The 21004-nt window shown below is 40.1% G+C and overlaps 1 protein-coding gene across 4 annotated transcripts; it reads right to left on the minus strand.

Annotated features, from left to right (window-relative positions):
* Positions 1-484: 484 nt before the first annotated feature.
* LOC148016973 (splicing factor U2af large subunit A-like) lies at positions 485-12657 on the minus strand. 4 transcript variants are annotated; one of them, XM_087663304.1, is made up of 18 exons: positions 12241-12657; positions 11889-12061; positions 10798-10938; positions 10623-10693; positions 10041-10108; positions 9650-9694; positions 9481-9540; positions 9296-9356; positions 9101-9213; positions 8893-9008; positions 8694-8795; positions 2242-2317; positions 2016-2104; positions 1870-1933; positions 1614-1778; positions 1201-1282; positions 1018-1085; positions 485-929 (listed from the first exon to the last, which is right to left on the minus strand). In XM_087663304.1, exons 1-18 carry the CDS (start codon positions 12280-12282, stop codon positions 792-794), a joined length of 1674 nt encoding a protein of 557 aa, XP_087519430.1. In that variant the 5' UTR covers positions 12283-12657; the 3' UTR covers positions 485-791. The 4 variants fall into 4 exon arrangements, with proteins under 4 accessions (XP_087519430.1, XP_087519432.1, XP_087519431.1 ...); XM_087663306.1 differs by having other exon boundaries at positions 10798-10935; positions 12241-12656; XM_087663305.1 differs by having other exon boundaries at positions 8694-8792; positions 12241-12656.
* Between the last annotated feature and the right edge of the window lie 8347 nt (positions 12658-21004).

Consider the following 21004-nt stretch of genomic DNA (forward strand, 5'->3'; position numbering starts at 1 on the left):
TTCTAAATAACCTTTTGGATGACTTTAGGCATCTAAGAGTTCATGACCTCAATCCCCAACCCAGCTTCCAATATGTCTATAGCCCCAGAGTGTAGCCATGTTTAAGTCATTTTTTATAGCAAATTCAAAAACTTTTCGCTTGAAATTATAGAGATGTTTGATTCAAATTACATGCATTGCTATTTTTATGACTAAAAATCAGCTGTATACTCTATTATCTTCACCAGCTCAAACTGTCGCGTCCAAACTTTGGAAATCCTTCCCAACTTGCCACCAAACAAATCCACACTTAGCATCCTAGTGTCGATGCAACCCTTACATACATGGGTTTGGACGGTGTTCTACCCCCCATTAAAGCACAACTAGACTGATAAGAAATACCATGGCCAGCCTACCTTTGTAATCAAGTACAAAAAACACCAAGCTGCCATGTCACACGTGTGCACGAATGCACGAGAGAAAGAGTGATACTTGATCAGTGATCTACTCATAAGAAAAGAACAGCGGTTGGAAGTAAGCAGGATTTTACATCGTACATTAGTAGAAATATGAGCAGCCTTCAGTCACAAGGCCTCATGTTAACAGATCACAAATAGACATTGTATCTCATGCAGAAGACACCATTGGGCACTGCCGATCCTGACTATACTGTCACACTCCCCAGAACTGTGGGAAAAAAGGGGAAAGGGGAAGGCAGCTCATAAGTTTTGACATCTACAGATCCTCCCAATTGATTTTTGATGTGCGCTAAAAATCCTTGTGCAGTTTTTTTATACAAAAAACAGCACGATTCAACTGTCGTAGTCTCCTCTAGAAAACCTATCTTCTGAATAAAATACAGCTGTAACAGTGTTCCCTCCAAATTTTCTGCCATTCAAAGTAGATTGTGCCTTTGCTGCTTCTTTTGGATCATTGTACTCCAGGAAGACCTGAAATTTAATCGCATTAACACACTCTTGATATAATCCTGCAGGGAATGCAACATGTCAGGTCAAGGAAAGATTCACTTCTGTTTACCTTCCCAACTCCAGGAACATTTCCTCCACCCACTTTAGGACGAGGAATCACGAGGCTCGTGAGCGTGCCTGTGTCAAAAGCTTCCATTTAGACTAAAGACAGACTAAAGCATCTCTAGGAAAGCTCTATTAAGACAGCTCTGCTATAAATATACCACCTCAAAGTTTGGATAGGTCTACTCACCATATTTTCCACACTCATCTTTCATGTCATCATAAATCTCCTCAAATTCATTATCATCCTTCAGCTCATCTGGCCTCACAACCTGAAGTTCAAAAACACTATCAAAACCTTACTGCTACTGCAGCACATTTACTTGAGATTTAATGCAAATTTCATATCCGTCTTCTTAAATCTGCATGCAGTGCAGCATATTAATATACTTCCAATACAGCATTCATATCCATCCTCTCTAAAAATCCGACTGCCTTTGCAACACTTGACTAATAGGCGCTTTAATTCTTCTAAAAAATCTTATCCTAAAAGCTACTGATACCAGTACTTTGAACACTCAGCATTGCCTAAAATGGTCATCATTACCTGAGACAAACCAACAGACAACTTTAGTTGGTACTACCTAAGATGATGATCATCACCTGAGATAAACAGACGACTTTAGTTGGCACTTCTGCAGCTGCAAATGATCCGCCTTGCATGCCAGGCATCATCCCTGGCATGAAGCCTGTCGATAAACCCGGCATCAAACCTGGGAACCCACCAAGACCTAAAGCTGCACTACCATTCACTTGAAGGGCTAGTCTCTGAAACCAGATGTTGCAAGGCAATTTTTAAAAGTTAGACAATGGCAAAAGTTTTGATACATGCTTTATAATCAACATGAGTGGTGTTCACCTGCATATTTATTTGCTGCTGCACTTGTGCTAGAACATTTGTCTGCTCTGGTTTAGGCTGCCCACTGCTTGATAAAGGACACGATGAATACTTAATGGGGGGAAATAATGTGCGACCGGACCAGAATCAAGTAAATGCATAACTACCTTGCTGTAGCTCTACGTACTGTCAGTGTTTTGTCTCCCATTTTCAGTCCATTTAGTGCTGCACAGGCGACATCAGTGACAGCAGGATCCTATCATAAGACCAGAGAGTCACATACATACACTAACACACTACTTTCTGACTCCGTGTTTTGGATCTTTCAAGAGAGAGATTTTAGTGCTAAATCTCAAGGCACAAAACATCAAGTTCCACAAGTCCTTCACTCACCTGATAAACACAAAATCCATAACCTTTGGAGTTCCCTGTTTCTGGATCTTTAACAAGGTCAAACCCTCGAAGTGACCTGCACAGCAGAGTTTACCCTAAATTTATGCCCTAATTATTGGCTAATTTCTTCAGCTTTCACACAGGCCTGAAACACATTTGAAAATTTAATTCAATAAGACCAGATCTAGAACTTTGGCAGCACAATGGACAAATGGTTCAAAAAGTCCTATAAACAGGGCACTGAGGGCATGGCCAATCAAACCCTGATCCTCGTGACCCAGATGCCCTTATTCTCCAGCCTCCAGCATCACCATTCCTCAGACTACAGCCTGCCACAGCGACCATTTATGATGCTGTCCAGACCTGACCTGCATCCACAGCAGTCTTTGCTAATCCATGACACCTCACTGCAGAGTTTCGGCTGTAAGAGACATCAAACTCACCCCATGCTCTAAAATATTTTTTGTTTTCTAGACAGGTGTCACTCTTCTTCATCGTGGGTCCATTGTTGAAGCCAAACATCATTCCATGAAGCCCATTACTACTCCTCCACATCTAGACACCCCATAGACATCCAACATAGAAACAAGGCATGGTACAAGCCATAGAAGCATAGAAAGAAGCATACAAAATAATTCTAAAGCATCACATTAAAGCAAAGGTATAACTAGGCAAAAAAACACAAAGCCAACAGGATGAAAAGGAAAGTCTAATATGGAGAAACTCGACATCGGGCAGCACATGACATCCAAAGATCAACCAGGGGCAGCATAAAGACAGGGCACAACATAGGTGAAAAAGCAAGGTGTGGAGCAGAGAAAACCAGTCGACAAGGTCAGGTAGGGGTCCCCCAGCCCAGCAGCATGAAAACAGAGGGTCAGGGCTATAAAAGGCAGTATACCAGGTCAAAAAAACAGGTTGCTCAGCAAGAAAATGAGATGCCCATCACTTGGATCAGTTTGCAGCAGTCAGCAAGAATGGGCAGCACCAGAAAGGGGAAAATACAGACCTGAAGCAGTAAAGAACAGCAATATACAGAACCAAGAACACCAACACAGACATCTGATATGATGTCAGACTAGTGAGCAGCAATGGAAGCAAAGAAATACTATTGCAATAGACTGCAAGAGCACAAAAGACAGAAAAGAACGTTGTAAATAACAAAAGACCTCAAAGCAAATATGCTTGGGAAATGGAATCCATATACCAAGGCACAAGAATAGCACAAGGGTTTGGGCATTGAGTCACCAAAAGTGGGGACAATCTCCCTCTCTCCACAAGGATGCAGTCGTGCTAAAGGATGAGTATCTAGATGATTGACTAAGAAGGAGCAAACCCACCTATAACTAGGCAAAAGTATGCCAAACAATGCTGACCAATCGGCCAGCTGAATGCTAGTGCCCAATCAGGGTGGCCAGACACAACACACTCTGGCATAAAATAAGAAATGCCCACACATACAATGACACCAGCCCATGAGATGTACAATCTACGAACAAGACTCATACGTAGCAATCCTAGCACAACAATCCATGGATGAGCTAGTCCATTGCTAATTGAGGATTTGTAATAGATGAAAGGCTCCACTTGCTTGTTGTTCAGCTTGTTAAGGTGACATTATAGGTACTCCGAACATAGCCATACAAAAAGGATTCATTAGACGGCCAAAGAAAAGTGCCAACTGTCCCAAGGCCAAAGTCTAGCAATGTATGGACATGACTTACATTTTGGAACTCTCATTGGCAGATCTAGGACATGCGTAAGCTAGGTAGTCAAGTATGATCCATCCAGTTTGTGGGCTTCATATGGTATAAAATGTGCACAAGAAAATGTTGGATAAAATCCGGTGTTTTGCACAAACATTAAAAAAATACATAGGAAATTAAGGGTTAGGCTAGTAAATATTATTTGTTTTAACACAAGTGGCTATCCATAAGATAGAGTGTCACAAGGCATTATCCATCCAATACTATTATAGTTTACAAACCACAAATGGCTTTGCTTCAATTTTCAACAATGAGTCATGAACATGACAAGAGGTTGAGACGATATATAAATCCAAGACTCTAGTCACAAGGAACTACCAAGATCCAATTTCATTTATAAGACTAAAAACATGTATAATGGATAGAAAAAAGGAGCTCGTTGCAATGATGGATCATGGTATGGCAAGCACAAAAGTAGTAGATACAAAGAGAACCTAAAGGCTAAGACTCAAGGTGAGTTGTGTGTAATGTGAAGGCTTCATAAAGAGGCTTAGGCATTGCGATAGGAATAAAGAATATAGACATATAGATAGAGGTAGGCAAAGGGGAGGTACACATAGGGAATGAGACATAGGAGGAAGAGGCGGATGTGGATAGAGAGAGGTGGATGGACTCATGGAGGAGAGAAGTCGAGAAGCTCGTAAGAGAAGAGAAAAGAGGAGGTAGTGAGGTATAGGTAGAGGTCAATGATGATAAAGAGGAAAGGTGCAAAAAACCACTTTTCTTTTAACACCCACACTAAAAAACAAAGAGCAAATTGAGTGAGCGTAAAATGCAGCTGTACAAAGTGAGAAACCCTAAACATTGACTGCAGCACAAAAATGCAGATGGCTGAAGCCTGGAAACAGGTAAAATATACTCAAAACCTGGTCACTCAAGCTGCAATAGACAGAGGAAGACATCTCTGCAGTAAAAAACTGTGAAGGCAGACAGTCCACAACAGAAAACAGCTACCCAGAGCAGAGACACAAACGATTGATACCATCTTAGAAGTGGCTGCAGCGATGGAAATGTGAGAATCTGCTGCAATAGGCTGCACAGCACAAGAAAGAAGAAAGACTACAAAAGATAGAAGAATAGAAGAACACTACAAAGGGAGAACTCGAGGATATGCTCAGGAAATTGAATCCATATACTAAGACATCAAACAGTCATATATAGATAGCACTGAATCACAGGCTATGTGGATGTTGCCGCCGGCTCCCTCTCTCCAAGAGGACCTGCTCTAGAGGTCTACAAGTGATGAATGAATGAGGGCGAGGGAGCCACTGAATAAATAGACAAAAATATACCAATACCAAGATCAGGTCAGCCAGTAAATAGTAATAAAAACTGGTCAACCATAAAATAATGCTGCTCAGCCATTAAAAAATGGCTATATCCTTAAAAACAGCAGGTGTTACAAAAATGTGCAAACTAACCTCCTACGCCCAGCCCACGAAGGCTCACCCAAACTCACTCATGAGTTAATAAACCTACTAGCAACATTGTCCCTATGAAACTAAGATAAACAAGATACCTCCCATGAATGAAATCCCTACAAGAGTAGAAGCCAAAGGGAAGCTCTTGAAATCATTGCTGATGAAGACCTCTCTCACCGCACCGCTACACTCCCTCGAGTGACCCAACATCAAGAAGTTGTAAACAAAGCTAAGTGTCAAAGTAGTTGAGGAAAATCTTTTTAAACTTCTTTGAAAACTCATGGTGAACAAACTAATGGTTGAGCACAAAGGTCACCATCTCACTAGATCTAGTAATAGTTGACTTGTCAATATCCTTAAGGAGATTATTCAAGCAATGCCATGCGAAAACAAACTATAATGTTGCAATAATGACCCTCAACCATAGCACCAACTCTTGCTAGCTCACCATCTACTACAAATGCCACCACATTCTCTAGCCCAACAATCTCAACATTGTCTATCCACTTATGGGCAAGTACATTGGCACTCTTACTTGTGCCCAAAGCACCATGAGATGAAACAAAATACACCCACTACAAGAGTGTACTATGTCCTATAAGCCCATGAATGGATTTCTTGTAGCTATTGCTTTATCCCTCAGCAATCAATGTCACCCAATGGCGTGCTAACTTCATGATCTCTATAGCCTACTTAAACTTGCATCTCTCCCTCTCTAGTAGAGTGGTATGCAAGGTCTTTAACAACGATGGGGTGTATCCAAGGCCATATTCCCCAACCTTCTTTAGCATTACCTGGAAAACCTTTAACCTAATTGTGCACATTCACACATGCATACACCAAGTTACAAGATTAACATGTAAATATTGCATATAAAGACCGAAGCATCATTGACATTTGATTCATTGATAGATACATGGCAATATGGAAGGCAATGTGATCATTTGAAAAGTAGCGTCCAGCAAGAACAATCTCCTCCTAAACATCCCATGAAGCATTAGGAGCACCTTGTAATCACATACAAAGTGCAATAGAAGTAGATGACAATGCACCCATCTCGAAACTCTAGGCATGGAAAGATAGGGTATAGTGTAGTTGTGGCCAATCTCAATGTAAATGCATGTGATGTCAATTGTGGAATACATATGGCAAGATCAATGGCCACACATCACTTCAATCAAGCCGAGGCATCTTTCATTCGCTGCTCACATCTTGAGCCCTTACCTCTTCTCAAGAGTCAATCGAGTGCAAAATTGCACATCTTTTCTTGCCTCCAACAAAAAATGAGCATGTACCTCATCAACTCGACTCTTCCATCCATAAGGACATAGCTTACGCCCTTGGACATGCTCATGAGTGTAGTGCTCGACATTCACTTCATCCAACCATGGCCAATCTCTAGGTAAATTTAGCATAGAACGGCCTCAAGAAGAGTGAATGGCAACCATTTATAATTTTGGACCTTGATTGGCTTTCTTTTTTTTTCCTTTTTAGGTTTGGGGGGGAGGCGGGGGATTCGTGTATTGCAAAAGAAAAAGAGGGACAATAATGATGGTGGGGAGGACATACTACAATAGACAAACAAAGAGGTGAAAGCATCGACAATCGGGTAAAGATAAAGATGACAACGAAGATAAACATCGAAGACAAGGCATGCAATGTGAACAATCTCCCACGAAAAGGTTGCCAAAGTGCCATGCCAAGAACGCCACATTCCAAAGGGCATTTCCTATCTAGGCGATTCCAATGTTAAAATATAGTCTAAGAACAGTAAGAAAAATGTTCTTCGTGCTAGATGCATTTCTCACCCTTGCCCATTGCGAAATGGCATTCCGATGTTGCTAGGGCCCATTTCGCATGTTCCATGTTGCTATGCACTAGGAAGATGCTAAGGAGGATCCTACTCAAAAGAACGGAAATTGAGCCAATAAGGCCCAAGCTCCTAATAACCTATACCAAGGATGCTTCCTAAAGGTAGCATCAGCTACAAAGATGGCCTACTTAGTGAAGACATCCAGGATATCAAGACAAGTAAGACCATAGACTCAAAGAAAATTGAAGTCCAAATCCAAAGTACAAGATTCTTCATCAAGTTCTCAACACCTTAGTTAACACTACTGCTGTTGCTATTAAACACAGGACAGCGGCCTGCCATGCCACCTTTTCTTCTCCAGACACACGTGTTTCACCCCTCAAAGGCCACATTGTTGCTACTACTAGCAAATGCCACTTCTTGATGTTCCTTGCTGTTGTACACTGGTTGGAACCCTAAAAATGTAAAGGCAAAGGCATTTTGGCACCAAGTGCTGGCTACTTGCTCCATCCAGTACCCACAGTATATGTTAACTCTTTCCACTGTATTTGTTCTCTCCCCAAAGTGATCCAAAAAAATCTTCTCTGTACTATTAAAAGAGCCTACTCTCTTTTTATTTGTGATGCTTATGTTAATCCGATTGTAAGCCATTGTGTTATCAACCCTCCAACTCAAGTTCCAATCTTGCTTCTTACTTGAACACTGTACAAATATAGGAATTAAACTCACAGCCTACTGCTCACCATGTGTTCAACTGATCAAACTGATTACACCCAACTGGTCAAAGCTCGCTCGCTCTCTCTCTCTCTCTCTCTCTCTCTCTCTCTCTCTCTCTCTCTCTCTCTCTCTCTCTCTCTCTCTCCAACACATGCACACATCAAGTGCTTGGTTGTAATATACCATACAGCCATTGAATATGCCCTAAAAACTAGTTGCAGCCATCTTCCACATCATGTTCCACCTCTCCATTACGGAATCCTGCAAATGATTTTTCTCCATATGCCCAACAAGTGGGGAGCCTCTCCTTCAAATATTAGCTAAGACAGCAACATAGGAGCCACATTAGGATTGTTCATATGCACAGGTAGGATGTCTCTCAAGCCAAACAAGCTGCAGAGTCCAGAGTATGATAACACAAAGATCCTCTTTGGCGACCCAAACAAGGAGAAGGAGACACCAATCATCATGCGAGCATGATCCCAACCTTACATGAACATGTCATGTAAACATATTGCTGCAAGGCAAAGGTTTATAATATTGGGATATGTGCTTATCAACATTTGGCATCTGGTTTAAGACACAAGTAAACATGCAACAAAGAGGCTATCAGTTCACTTAGTTCTTACAAAGGAACGAAAGCAATCATCAGCCAGTTCAAGAATATTTGAGAGACCTGTCTATACGCATCTGATCAAACTCTATTTAAATGCTAAGAATTGGATTAACTAATACCCAAAAGACTCGAGTAGTTCTTTGATCTGCAGTTCTGTGAGATAGTATGGAAGACCCCCCACAAATACTCGGTCGGGTCCATCTGCACCTCCAATCGCACTGCTAGAAATCCAATGGAAAGGACGAACAAAAATATCACTTGAAGCAGTAAACTTGATGAGCTAAGTGGCACAAACACTTACATGAGGCTGTTATTTACCCAGGAGTGAGCCCAACAGCAGTAAGATTGAGATGAGGGCTTGGTTGACTAGGACCCAAAGTGGCCGCTACAGATGGATTGTAATCAGTAGGACGTCTAACCCTGACTGAAACACCCTGCTCAAAAAAAGAAAGTTTTTAATTGCAAAGGAGCAGCTATTTTCAGAGCCCAATGAAAAACTGCAACACATGTCTTGCAAAAAGCTCACCTCAAAAAATATGCCATCCAGAGCCATGGCATTGCTTGCTTCTTCAACAGTGCGCATTTCCACAAAAGCAAACTTTTTCTCATGATTTATGTACACGTTCACAACAGCATCCCCTAAATACCAATAAGGAAGTCTGTAAACTGGGTAGATTAACAACAAAGCACGGATAAATCTAAGAATGCATAAGATGACCACCTGGCCCAGCACTGTTGCCACCAATTGCTGCCATGACTTGACTAAAAAAAGTTGCTATTGTCTGTACCATCATTAAAGATAGAAAAAGTTAAAGGTGCAACTCAGACAACCATACCACTTGATTGACAAGAATCCATTCAGTCAACCACTTGTGCAACCCAGTTAATAATTTAGAGGCTAATTACCTGCTCATTGGCCAATGGTGGCAAGCCCCCAACATAGACTCTACGTGCATGCCTTGTCGCCTGTAACAAGAAAAAGCAGTGCCAAGTGTTGGTGACTTTTTATATACAAGGTGAAAGAAAGCAGATATTAACAGCTATATTTCACTAGATAGGGACTGTCGAACAAAACCTGTTGAGTCATTGATTGCATAGTCACAGCTGGAATGCCTCCAAACTATAAATAATAGAAGGGAATAAACATAAAAACAAAGCAAGAAAGTAGTGCTTCAAAAGCAAATACTCAAACTACATGTGGCAATGATTAGCTGTCCTGGACGCATGTAGCACAATGTGCTAATAAGTAACAAATATGCCAATTAGTGACAACTGAGAACACAATATTTATGCACATTAACTAAGCCGACTTGAGTTTCTAACAGAGCTTTTAAAACTTTGCAAAGCCATCCCCAGCAACAGATAATGATATATTATAAAAAAGCCATGGCAAAATGCCAAGCTTTGAACATTGAATAAATGTATCTGTATCAAAGAGTTTCAAAAGCCCATGTCAAAATGAGTACCTGTGTGCCAGGAAATAACATGCCTGAAAAAACCCCCGGCACTGCCTGTGGCAACCCTGCTATCTGTCCTGCATTTGAGAGTTCAACACCTTAACTACAGTTTGAGACCCTCGAGTGTCCTTCAAAATTCAGTGTGTGCATTTATAAATACAGCTAGTGGTGACCCTTGTAAGTCACCCAGACTCCACTACTCCATACCAATATTAACTTTCATCAGACAACCCCAATGTGCACCCAACGATAGTCCTCTTCGAATGTATGATGATTTGGAAACCAAAAGAAGATGAAGAAGTTGAAGGGTGTATACGATAAAGAATAAACTGACATGAGTTGCTTAAAAGCCTCGTTGCACCTACGAGCCATGGTAGGAACACCAGTGTAGTGGCAGAAAAGGCCAGATGGCTCGCAATGCCTTCCGCACTTACAGAACAACAAACAACCAAAACAGACCAAAAACAACCACACAACCACAAGCACACAAAGAAATGGTCTTTCTTAGTCTCCATTCTGAGCCTCAAAATACACTGACAATAATTTCAGAATACGACAAACCAGAAAAATGCTACTTCCAATCTATAATACCTGGTAATGTGGCACCAGTCATTGCAGCAGTCGGAGGGGCCATATCAAAACCACTTGGCTTTTTTGAAGATCTAAATGGAAGATAGAGTCACAAAGGGCGCCATCATTTGTGATATCAAAGCCGTTCAGCAACCTATCATGCACATCAAAAGGTTAACTGGTTCCCTAATATTACCTTCTTTCCAAGCGTGATGGTGACTTAGACCGTTCCCTTGATCTTGCCCTTAACAATGGAGACCTGTTTCTGAGCCTTTTCTCTCGATCCCGATCTCGCTCTCGCTCTCGGCCTTGGCCTCGGTCCTCATATATGTGCCTGCTAAATTTGAGCTAAACTTTATCATTTCAGTCTTAGGCACATACAGAGTTGTATACATGCCATGGCCTTGCAACATAGACAAATAGGCTATACAAAGGTGCAAATAATTCTTTCATAAAGTTAATGATGCACCCAGAATATAAAATAGTTTTAGTACTAGTGACAAATGTGCAGAGCGCTTATTTTGCAAAAACTAAAGGCCCAACACCACAGGTGTGATGGCTAAGTTGGTAGTCAAGTCTATTTTTGGGCAGCTGCAAATAGTTTGTTGACACTGCTCGTATATGTGAATCTGCAAAATTTGTCAAAAGACCAGACTCTGGTTCCAGGTTAAAGTCTCCAATGACTTCAATGGACTCATGGAGTCATCTCTTTTATAGCAAAGAGCTAGAAGAACTAAAGAACAGGTATATGTAGAGGCCATGCTCGAAAACATATCAACCATGGAGATAATCCATACACAAGGCATTTAATCCTTGGTACAACTTCTGATTCATTATAACTTACGGGGTAACATTGTCCACAAGAAACATATGCACCATACCGATGTATCTGTAGGCAAATTTTGAGCGCAACACATTTTACTCACACACAGATTCAGACACACTTTTTGTGGAATAGTAATTTCATCCAAGCAACCATAACAACATCACACATACAAAGGTCAAACATCTACAGTCAAAACACACACACACACACACACACTCTCTCTCTCTCTCTCTCTCTCTCTCTCTCTCTCTCTCTCTCTCTCTCTCTCTCTCTCTCTCTCTCTCTCTCTCTCTCTCTCTGTGCAACTGCGCTTGTGTGTGTCTATCTCTATATGTGTGCACTTGTGCAAATTCCAAGCATTAATATGAGTTAGTCATAGCCAAGCTTGTCAATTGCTTAGGTATGGTTAAGTATGCATCCTTGAACAAGCAACTACAGGAGAGAAAAAGAAGCAACCCCACCTATCACCGTCATGGCCCCGTTCACGATCATGGCTTCTGTGGCCCCTACGATCACTTTCTCTGTCACTTCTATCACCCCTGCTTTTATCGTCTCCATGTCGATGTTTACTTTCTCTCTCACGATCACTCCTATGGTTTCGACTCCTTGATCCATGGGAATCGCGAAAATCATGCTGTGCATGTTATTACAGAGCAAATGAGTGCTTGACCAAACATAACGAAGTACACATATTCATTCTGCACAAAATAGAATCGGCGTATCACACATTAACAAAATCGAAAATCAGAACCACTTAGGCGAAAACAGCCTAACCCTAGGACATCAGCATGCTGTTAGCGAGGGCACACATACCCTGAGCAAGTCTGCATCGTCGCCTGCATTGAAGTAATCCATGTTCTAGGGCAACGAAGCAGGCAATGGCAACACAGTATCCGATCGAAATGCAACGCAGAGAGACGGGCGTGGTTCAAGAGCATGTGTGAGAGTTTACTCGCCTTCAAATTTGCAGACGCTTTGTGCTGCTGCTGAAACGCCCAGCCTCGCAAACGAGGCCGTGGCGGAAGGAGGAAGCATAGCTGCGATGTCTGCGTATCTCTGCGGATGCCTTCGTGCTGGCTGCTCGCTTGCAAGCAAATGCCTCCTTAGTTTCTTGGGTGCTTGAAGAAGATCGCAAGAGGGAGAGAGGGCCAAACAATAGAAAGAGGACAAGCGAAGCCGATTCAAGCAGGTGGAGCCGATGTAATCGTCATAATAAGGGCCAACATGTTATGGTGGGAGGTGTGTTAGTCCAAAATATATATACTACCGATCTAAATCTAAAAGAGACAAGCCAATTCAAGCGAGGGGAGTCGGATGTAATCATCATAACAAAGGCCAACATGTTGTTGTGGTGGGACGTGTGGTATACATGTGGTCTTCTTCCTTATACTAATAAAGGTTTGTGGCATGTCACCAAGCCATGAGAGGATGAGAGAGTGTAGTAAAAGATGGGTGTGATGACAAACCCATCCCAAAACAAACAATGCACTCATCGAAACTTTTAAGGAAGCCACATCGCTTCTTGAACTACCTTGTAGTGGACATGTGGTCTTGATTTAATATGCGTTCATTGTTAGCCATTCTAGGCAAGCTAGTTCTAGAAATGATGTACTCATCGAGCATAGGTGTTAACTTACAACATGGATCAATGGACACTTAGCTCGTGAAAAAAAGCAACAACTTTCATGGCCTCAAGAACAAATACTCTACCACTCCTTTCCCCTCAAACAAGTTGATTTGGGGCTATATATCTATACTCTAAACTGTGTCTATCGCTTGTATTCAAAAAGCTACCAAACTAACCAAGTCAACTCAATCATAGGATACTCCGATCGAGGGAGCATGCACCCACTTTCCATGCACACACCCAATACATTCTTTGGTTTTTTAAGCAAGTTATACTTGTTGGGGGTTAAAGGACACATGTACCTAGCTGCCTACATTTACTTGTACTTACTACCCACACAAATGTACACACCAGGTGACTATTGTCTATCATTGTCACTATTCTTTATTCTTACTATGACAATAGAATAAGGAAAGGTAGGTCACATATTGTGTCTATTGGAGTTCCCACATATTGCCTTGCTCTCTCTTACTTGAACCTCCATAGCTCTTACATCTTCTTGCTTCCACTTATGCTCTTATCCAACTCCACCTTTTAATTGGTATCAAAGAGGGTATTCAAGGAGCTTCATTGATGTTCACTTTAGCCTTGGCAACCACTCATTGAGATATGCATTAGTCTCATTGCTTCTCTTATCAACCCCACCCTTTTCAGCATTGATCAAGGCCTTTCTCTAGACCTTTTGAGCCTTGCCAAGTGGTCATTGAGCTCAGCCATTCACTATGTTGAGGATAGACCTAATGTTCATTGCACTCATGGCAGACATTTTGTTCACTGCTATTCAGTAATAAGCGTACAAGAAGAGTATATAGCTTATTTGAGAGTGAATACTTGTTTTGTGCACTCTAGTGCTTCTTACTTGTGGAGAGCAATGTATTGGCTTAGTCTTCCTCTTCTTGTATGCTTTTTGGCTCAATGTTGGGGTTGCTTTATTGTTATTATAGTAACCCATATTCTCTTTGGTTAGCAAATATAATGGCAAGTATTTTGATTGATAATGCTATCTTAAATATAGAGAAGTTGGATGGCAATAACTTCGAGTATTGGAAGACTCGGATTTGACAAGTACTGATGCAAAAAAAACAAGTCAAGACATTGAAAGCCAAGGGCATGAAGCCAAAGATTGGAATAGAGATGATTGGGATGAGTTTGATGAGCTATGCAAATCCACCATCATATTGTCTTTTTCTAAGTATGTGTACTTCAATGTTATTGTAACTAAAGTTAGTGCTTAAGATTTATGGCAAAAGACATGTGATCTTTATGATAAGCAAAGTCTTGCATCTTAGTTGTATTGGTTAAATAAGCTTACGGACCTTTGCATGAAGGAGGGCATTCCTACATCTACTAATTTGAATGAGTTTCACTCCATTATCAATCAACTTACCTCATAAGGTATTAAGTTTGAGGATAACATAAAGTCTCTATTTTTGCTTGTTATACTACCCAAGACTTGGGATACATTCCATAAGCTATGCGTGCCAATCCCCTTGAATATGGATTTAAATGCTCTAATATAGAGGGAGCTTTGCTTACAAAAGAAGTAAAGGAAGAACATTAATGTAGCCAAAAGGGATAGCCGAAGTGAAAGCATAAGCAAGTAGAAGTAAGAGAGATGCACGCTATGGAGGATGGAGCAAGAGAGAAGAGAGAGACATGAAAAATGTGGAAACTCCAACAACCACAATGTGTGACCGACCTTCCCTTATTCATTAGTCACTAAAATAATAAAGATTGAAGTGACAGTGATGGGTATCCACCATGGTGCGCAGGTGCTATAAATATAGTGAATACACGGGCAGTATATGCACATACATCTTTACCCTCAACCACCTCTCACTTAAAGGAAAAATGTGTCTCTAGTGAGAAAAGATCAAGAAAAAGTGACAATGTATAAATATACATAGAGTATAACAATATGCGAAAAGATGTCATCTCATCCTACACTCATTATCTTTCTAAGGAAAACAAAACATTCCATTGAGAGACTTTTGCTGAGTAGATCTACAAGATTTTGGTCAATTGAGATCTTGACAAGCTCAATGGACAGTGTGAACGCACCTTGATGTGCTTTGTCTTTGCATGGAATTTCAGATTCTTAGCCAAATGAATAGCACTCATACAATCTGAATGCAATGTAGGGACCACATTAGTAATATTAAGGTCAAATGGTCTAACTAAAGAGCCTCCTTGCAAGCCTTTGTGTCTGCAATATATTTTACCTCTATAGTAGATAGGACCATGTATTTCTGCACCTTGGACATTCAAGAAAAAACATCCCAACAAAGGTGAAGAAGACATAGCCAGAGGTGGAATTCCTATACTATTAGGACAAGGGACTTGAGTGGACATAACCCATAGGATAGCTGACCGTAGCACTAAAAGTAGGAAATGGACCATTGTGCTAAGGGGTTGATAGGATAAAGGGGTCAAGAGATAGACTACATTAGGATACAATGATATATGGACCAAAGGGTCAAAGGATAGGCAGTTAGTGTGAATAGACTCACTAAAAGTCGAGGTCTAAAAATACTCAATTGATATGCCTAAAGACACCAATGCGGTACTAAAAGAGACTATCATATTGAGTAGCTAGGAGGTTAACCTAGCTTTTCCTAACTTTTGTGCTCGTTGAAGGCAAGGCACCCATGAGTGCTTTACAGTGGTATCAGCGAGGTTGTAGCAAAAGATCAAGGAGTTTGTGACAACTACCTCCCAATGCTTCTTACCAGGCTTGCCATATACCTGCTAGCTACTTCCATTGCATAGGCAATGTTTAGACAAGTAGCAACCATGTCCTACATTAAGTTACCAATGGTGGATGTATAAGGAACCTTGGTTATATCATCCTTTTGCTCATTTGACTTAAGCTATTCTCTTAGCTAAGTTTCGATCATGGAGGCAATGGAACACTCATAGCGTTTCCCCTCTCCGTATTGAAATACTCTAACTTTTCCAATTGATTTTTTCTAAGACAAATAGAGTATCTTTTATGTCTTGATCATGCATAATATGCATACCAAGAATGTGACTAGCATTCCCCGCATCCTTCATATCAAAGGTTTCATATGCAACCTTTTCTTTAAAGCATCCATATCTTGAACATACTCCTAGTAATGAACATGTTATTCACACATAGAATCAAGATCATAAGGCTACCATCCCTAGCCTTCGTAGTGTATAGGTAATAATCATTCTCACTCCTAGTGTACCCCTTAGACCACATAAAGGCGTCAAGGTTATGGCACCATTTCCTAGGGGCTATTTCAAACCATATAAGCTCTTATGTAGCTTACACACCAACTATTGCTTGCCTTCTTTAATAAACCCCTCGAGCTACTATATGTAAATATCCTCATGGAAGTCTCCATGTAACAAAATGGTCTTTACATCCATTTAAACCAATTCCCTATCCTCTCTAGTAACCAAAGCAAGAACGGTACAAAGGGTGGTTATCTTGACTACTGGTAAGAATATCTCATCAAAGTCAAACTCTTCTTCTGCTTAAATCCTTTGGCCATCAATCTTGCCTAATACTTAGGCAAATGGAGATACCTTCACCTTGTAGACCCATTAGATGGCACTAAATGTTTTTGCCCTTAGGAAAACGAACTACTCCCACGTAGAATTTCTGACCAAAAAATCCATATTTGACTACATAGTTGTCTTCCACGTATGATTTTCAACCCTAATCATAGCATTAGCATAACAAAAAGGCTCACCACAATTCATGACCATGACATAGACTACATTTGAAGTAGATCTATTTGGCTATTTAAAAAACCTTGTAAACCTATGTAAAATTGGATCAATAGGAGCCTCTAGCTATCCCACCTATATATCCTATAAGATACAAGGCTATCCACCATCCTATAGCACTCCCATCTTAGCATTTGTTGGCTATCCAAGTCTTGCATCATGTGGAATAGGTCGTACAATCTACTCGCACATTGGTTTCCCATCCTTCTAAAATGCCACTTTGTGGATCTTAATCATTTTGATAAGCTACTTATGCATCTTATCTTCATTAAGTTGATATCATGGATGCATAGTACCCTCTTTGATTTAAGATCCCACAAGTGATAGCCCATTTCAACTTACTCTCCATAGCCAAGGAAAATGCATTTCTTAGACTTAAGATCAAGCTTACTTTGTTTACCCCCAGGTATATGTATAAATGTCTCATAGCCAAAAACATGCAAGCGATCATAATTAGGTCTCTTGCCAGACCATAACTCCTCTGGTATCTTTATATCCAATGGCTTGCTAGGAGACCTATTGATCAAGGACACTACTATCTTTATAGTTTTAGCCCAAAATCCATTAGAGAGCATATTATGGACCCTCTCCTAAATGGCCATGTTCATATTCTTAACTGCACCATTTTGAGCAAGATTCTCACGAGTTGTCAAGTCTCTCTTGATACCACGACTTGCACAAAAGTTTGTAAAGGCATGCGAGGTGTACTCTCAACCATTATCGGTCCTCGAGCACTTAAGCTTCTTATGCAACCAAATCTCTGCAAATGCTAGGAAATTTTAAAATGTATCCAACATATCTCTTTAGTTGTGAATAGGATAAGCTTAAACCTTCCTTGTGGCAATATTTATAAAAGTGATAAAGTGCATTGCTACTCTACCTAATGAAACCATAGGCATTGGCCCACACAAACCACAGTGAACTAAAGCAATACATTCTAATATTCTACTCCCACTACCTTTGTTATGCAATATTTTTATTTAATTTTCAAAGAAATAATGCATTTAAAAAACAAGCTTAAAAATTTCTAAATAAGGAAAATAGTTCAAATGACACGAATCTTTCATTCCAACAATTGACATATGCCCCAAATTGTAACACCATAAAGAAGAGATTGTTGTTCCATGATAGATACAACGTGATCTTTAATATTAGAAACATGCAAAGGATACAAAGTACTAGATTTTGGCCCTTTGACCACAACAAGAGATCCCTAGAAATCTACCACACATGATCGCCAAAGATCACTCTATAGCCATAATCATCAAGTTGTCTAGTAGCACTGATCAAACTTTTGGTCAAGTTTGGAACATGCCGTACATTCTACAAGACATAATAAGAACCATTTGGTAATGATAAATATATATCCCTGTGCCAACAATTCCAAGATGGATGCATTTCCTCTTTCCAACATCACAACTAGAGAGCCAGTCTCTATGTGAAGTAATGTGGAATGATGCTCTAGAATCTATAAGCTAGTTTTGAGATATGCCATTATCCATGGCAACCAAGAATGCATCACCAAAAGAGGATACAAAAAGTACTTCACCATCATCATTGCCACATGCATTACTTTCCTCAATCTTAGCTTTACTTTTCTCTTCGCCATCATCCTCATTTGCCTTCTTGTCTTTTTGCTTGTTCTTCCATTTGAAGTAATTCTTTTGTATGTGTTCTTCCTTGTTATAGAAATAGCATTCTACATTCTTTTTGCTATGTAACTTGCTTCTAGACTTGCCTCTCACAAGAGTTCCCCCTAGCATTTAACCTTCCCCTCAACGTAAGTGCACTAGAGCTTTTTGATCTTTTAGCAAATTGCTCTCAATTTTAGTATTTTAAGACCACTTGCAATTTCAAAGTTACAATGGCAATTCTAAAAATATCCCAACTCTCAAGCAAGGTGACTAACAAGAACATGGCCTATGCTAAATCATGAAAGATAATCTTTAGAGATGTCAGTTGGCTAAAATGGTATTGAACTCATTGCAGTGAGTAGATATCCAAGCCCCCTCCTACATGTAGAGATCAATGAGGTTTTTCAGCTAATCAACTTGCGATACTATATATATTTTTTCATACAGGTCATCAAGATTTTTCAATACACCATATGTAGCTATCTATTTTCCATATTAAAATACACAAACTCTAAGAGAGTCAACATAATAGTGTGGTGTGCCAAGTTATCCAATTCCTCCCGCATATATGCATCCATATCTTTAGGCTTAAACCCACTACTTTTGATCAACTTCACCTTCTTCTTCTAGACTAATACATTGTAGATTTGCTCTTTCCAATATGAAAAGTTCATAATCATCAAGCTTTTCAATGTTGAACAATATATAATTTGAACTTGATGAAGAAGCCATAATGAGAAGATTATGTCTGCACACTAAAACCACCTAGAAATATATAATTGCAAGCTCAAAATAGACAAATTTGCTTCAAATGGAGTGTTTCACAAAGCCAAGCAACAACCAGCCACATATCAAACCAGCATAAAACTAACGCAAAATTGATATTTCAACACTCCCAACAAAATCATATGAACTTTTTACAAGCTTTCCTAAGTATCTTGGCTATCTTTTAGGCACAAAACAGTGATTGGAGACGAAGTACATGTAAATTGCCTTCATAAATCAATTTTAGCCCACATAGTCTCTATGAAATGGGCATAAACTAGCATGAAAAATCATTTAAGATAACAAATCATTGAAATCTGTGTGTAATCCAAATCTCAGAGTAATCTAGGAACCTCTAAGTGTGAGCAACTATGCAAAAGTGATGTCCAAATCACAAAAATTATTCTGTTTTGTGTAAAATGGGGAATTGAAAACTACATAGAATTAACTCTGTGATTGCTCATATTTGTAGCTCTCATTGTACTCCTTGTTTTTTAGCTATTGTTGGGGGTAAAGGTGCCTATGCCTAGCCACCTATGTATTAGTCACATTGATAGTACTCACACCATGTATTGGTTATCCACACATGTGTACACTGATGGTGGCAAGTGCCCATCATTGTCACTTTATTCTTTATTCTTTTAGTGACATTTGAATAAAGGAAAGGCCGATCACACATTGTGGCTGTTGGAGTTTCCACATTGTGTGTGTCTCTCTCTTGTTATTGCTCCTTCCACCATAGCCCTTACGCTCTATGCTTCCACTTATAGGGCTCACTCCCTTCAACTAGTATCAAAGCCTTCTACTTTGTGAGCTTGAGCTGCCAACATTACTTCATCTTTAATTCAAGCTACCTACAATAGGGATTCACCACTGGTAGCCATTGCTTCATCTCTTGAGGTTCGTATCGATCGTCTATTGCTTTGGCATTCATCAGGGCTTGTTGGAGCTTGGTCAAGGGATCAATAAGCCTGTGTTGAGCTCATCTCAGAGCTCACTTCAGCTCAGTAGTTGCAACCATAGCCATAGCTTCATTTTGAAGTTTAGGTTGCCTTACCATTGATTGAGCCTATACCAAGGCTTCATTGGGTACTTCTTATGAGCCCTACCTCTCACATAGCACCATGTGGACCTTCAACTCACAAAAATAGCCTACGTAGAGTTTCAACATAGCATATGTTTCGTGTCTGTTTACCACAACATCTCCCCTTGTCTTTTAAGGTTCATTGGTAGCCTCCCTACTCACTTGGCTACTTATGCATTGATCTTTGGACTTGTTGACTTGGAGCATCTCATATTTTAGCTTCACTTGTTGACTTGGAGCTTCTCATATTTTAGCTTCATTGACTGTGTATATAGTTTACACGCTGTAATACAAGGCAGTCCCATGTCATTGATGCCTCTTGCTTAGTGGTGATACATACATGATGCCCATTCATGCTTGCTTGATGTCGTACATTTGGGGATGCTTATCCATTGATTGGAGATCATTTTGGAGTTGATTTGAGCACTTCTCTTGCTCAGTTTGATAGAGATTTGGCTACTATAATAAATAAGGCTGAAGGTTATTTTGTTAGCGAACTACATGCCTATTGCTTCTTGGGTACTTATTGACTAGTTGGGTTGATTTACCGATACTTATGGTTCATATTGCATGTTTTGACTCCGGAATGCTTTTGAGTAGTGATTGAAGCTCACATTGATTGACATTGTTTATCATTTGCTATAGTAGGCATTCACTTGAGACACTTCATGCCACTTATCATTTAGTGATACTTAGGGTATTTGCTTG

Source organism: Lygodium microphyllum, chromosome 22 (genome assembly GCF_053477565.2).
Source record: "Lygodium microphyllum isolate KBCC chromosome 22, Lygodium_microphyllum_v1.1.10, whole genome shotgun sequence".
Taxonomy (NCBI): domain Eukaryota; kingdom Viridiplantae; phylum Streptophyta; class Polypodiopsida; order Schizaeales; family Lygodiaceae; genus Lygodium; species Lygodium microphyllum.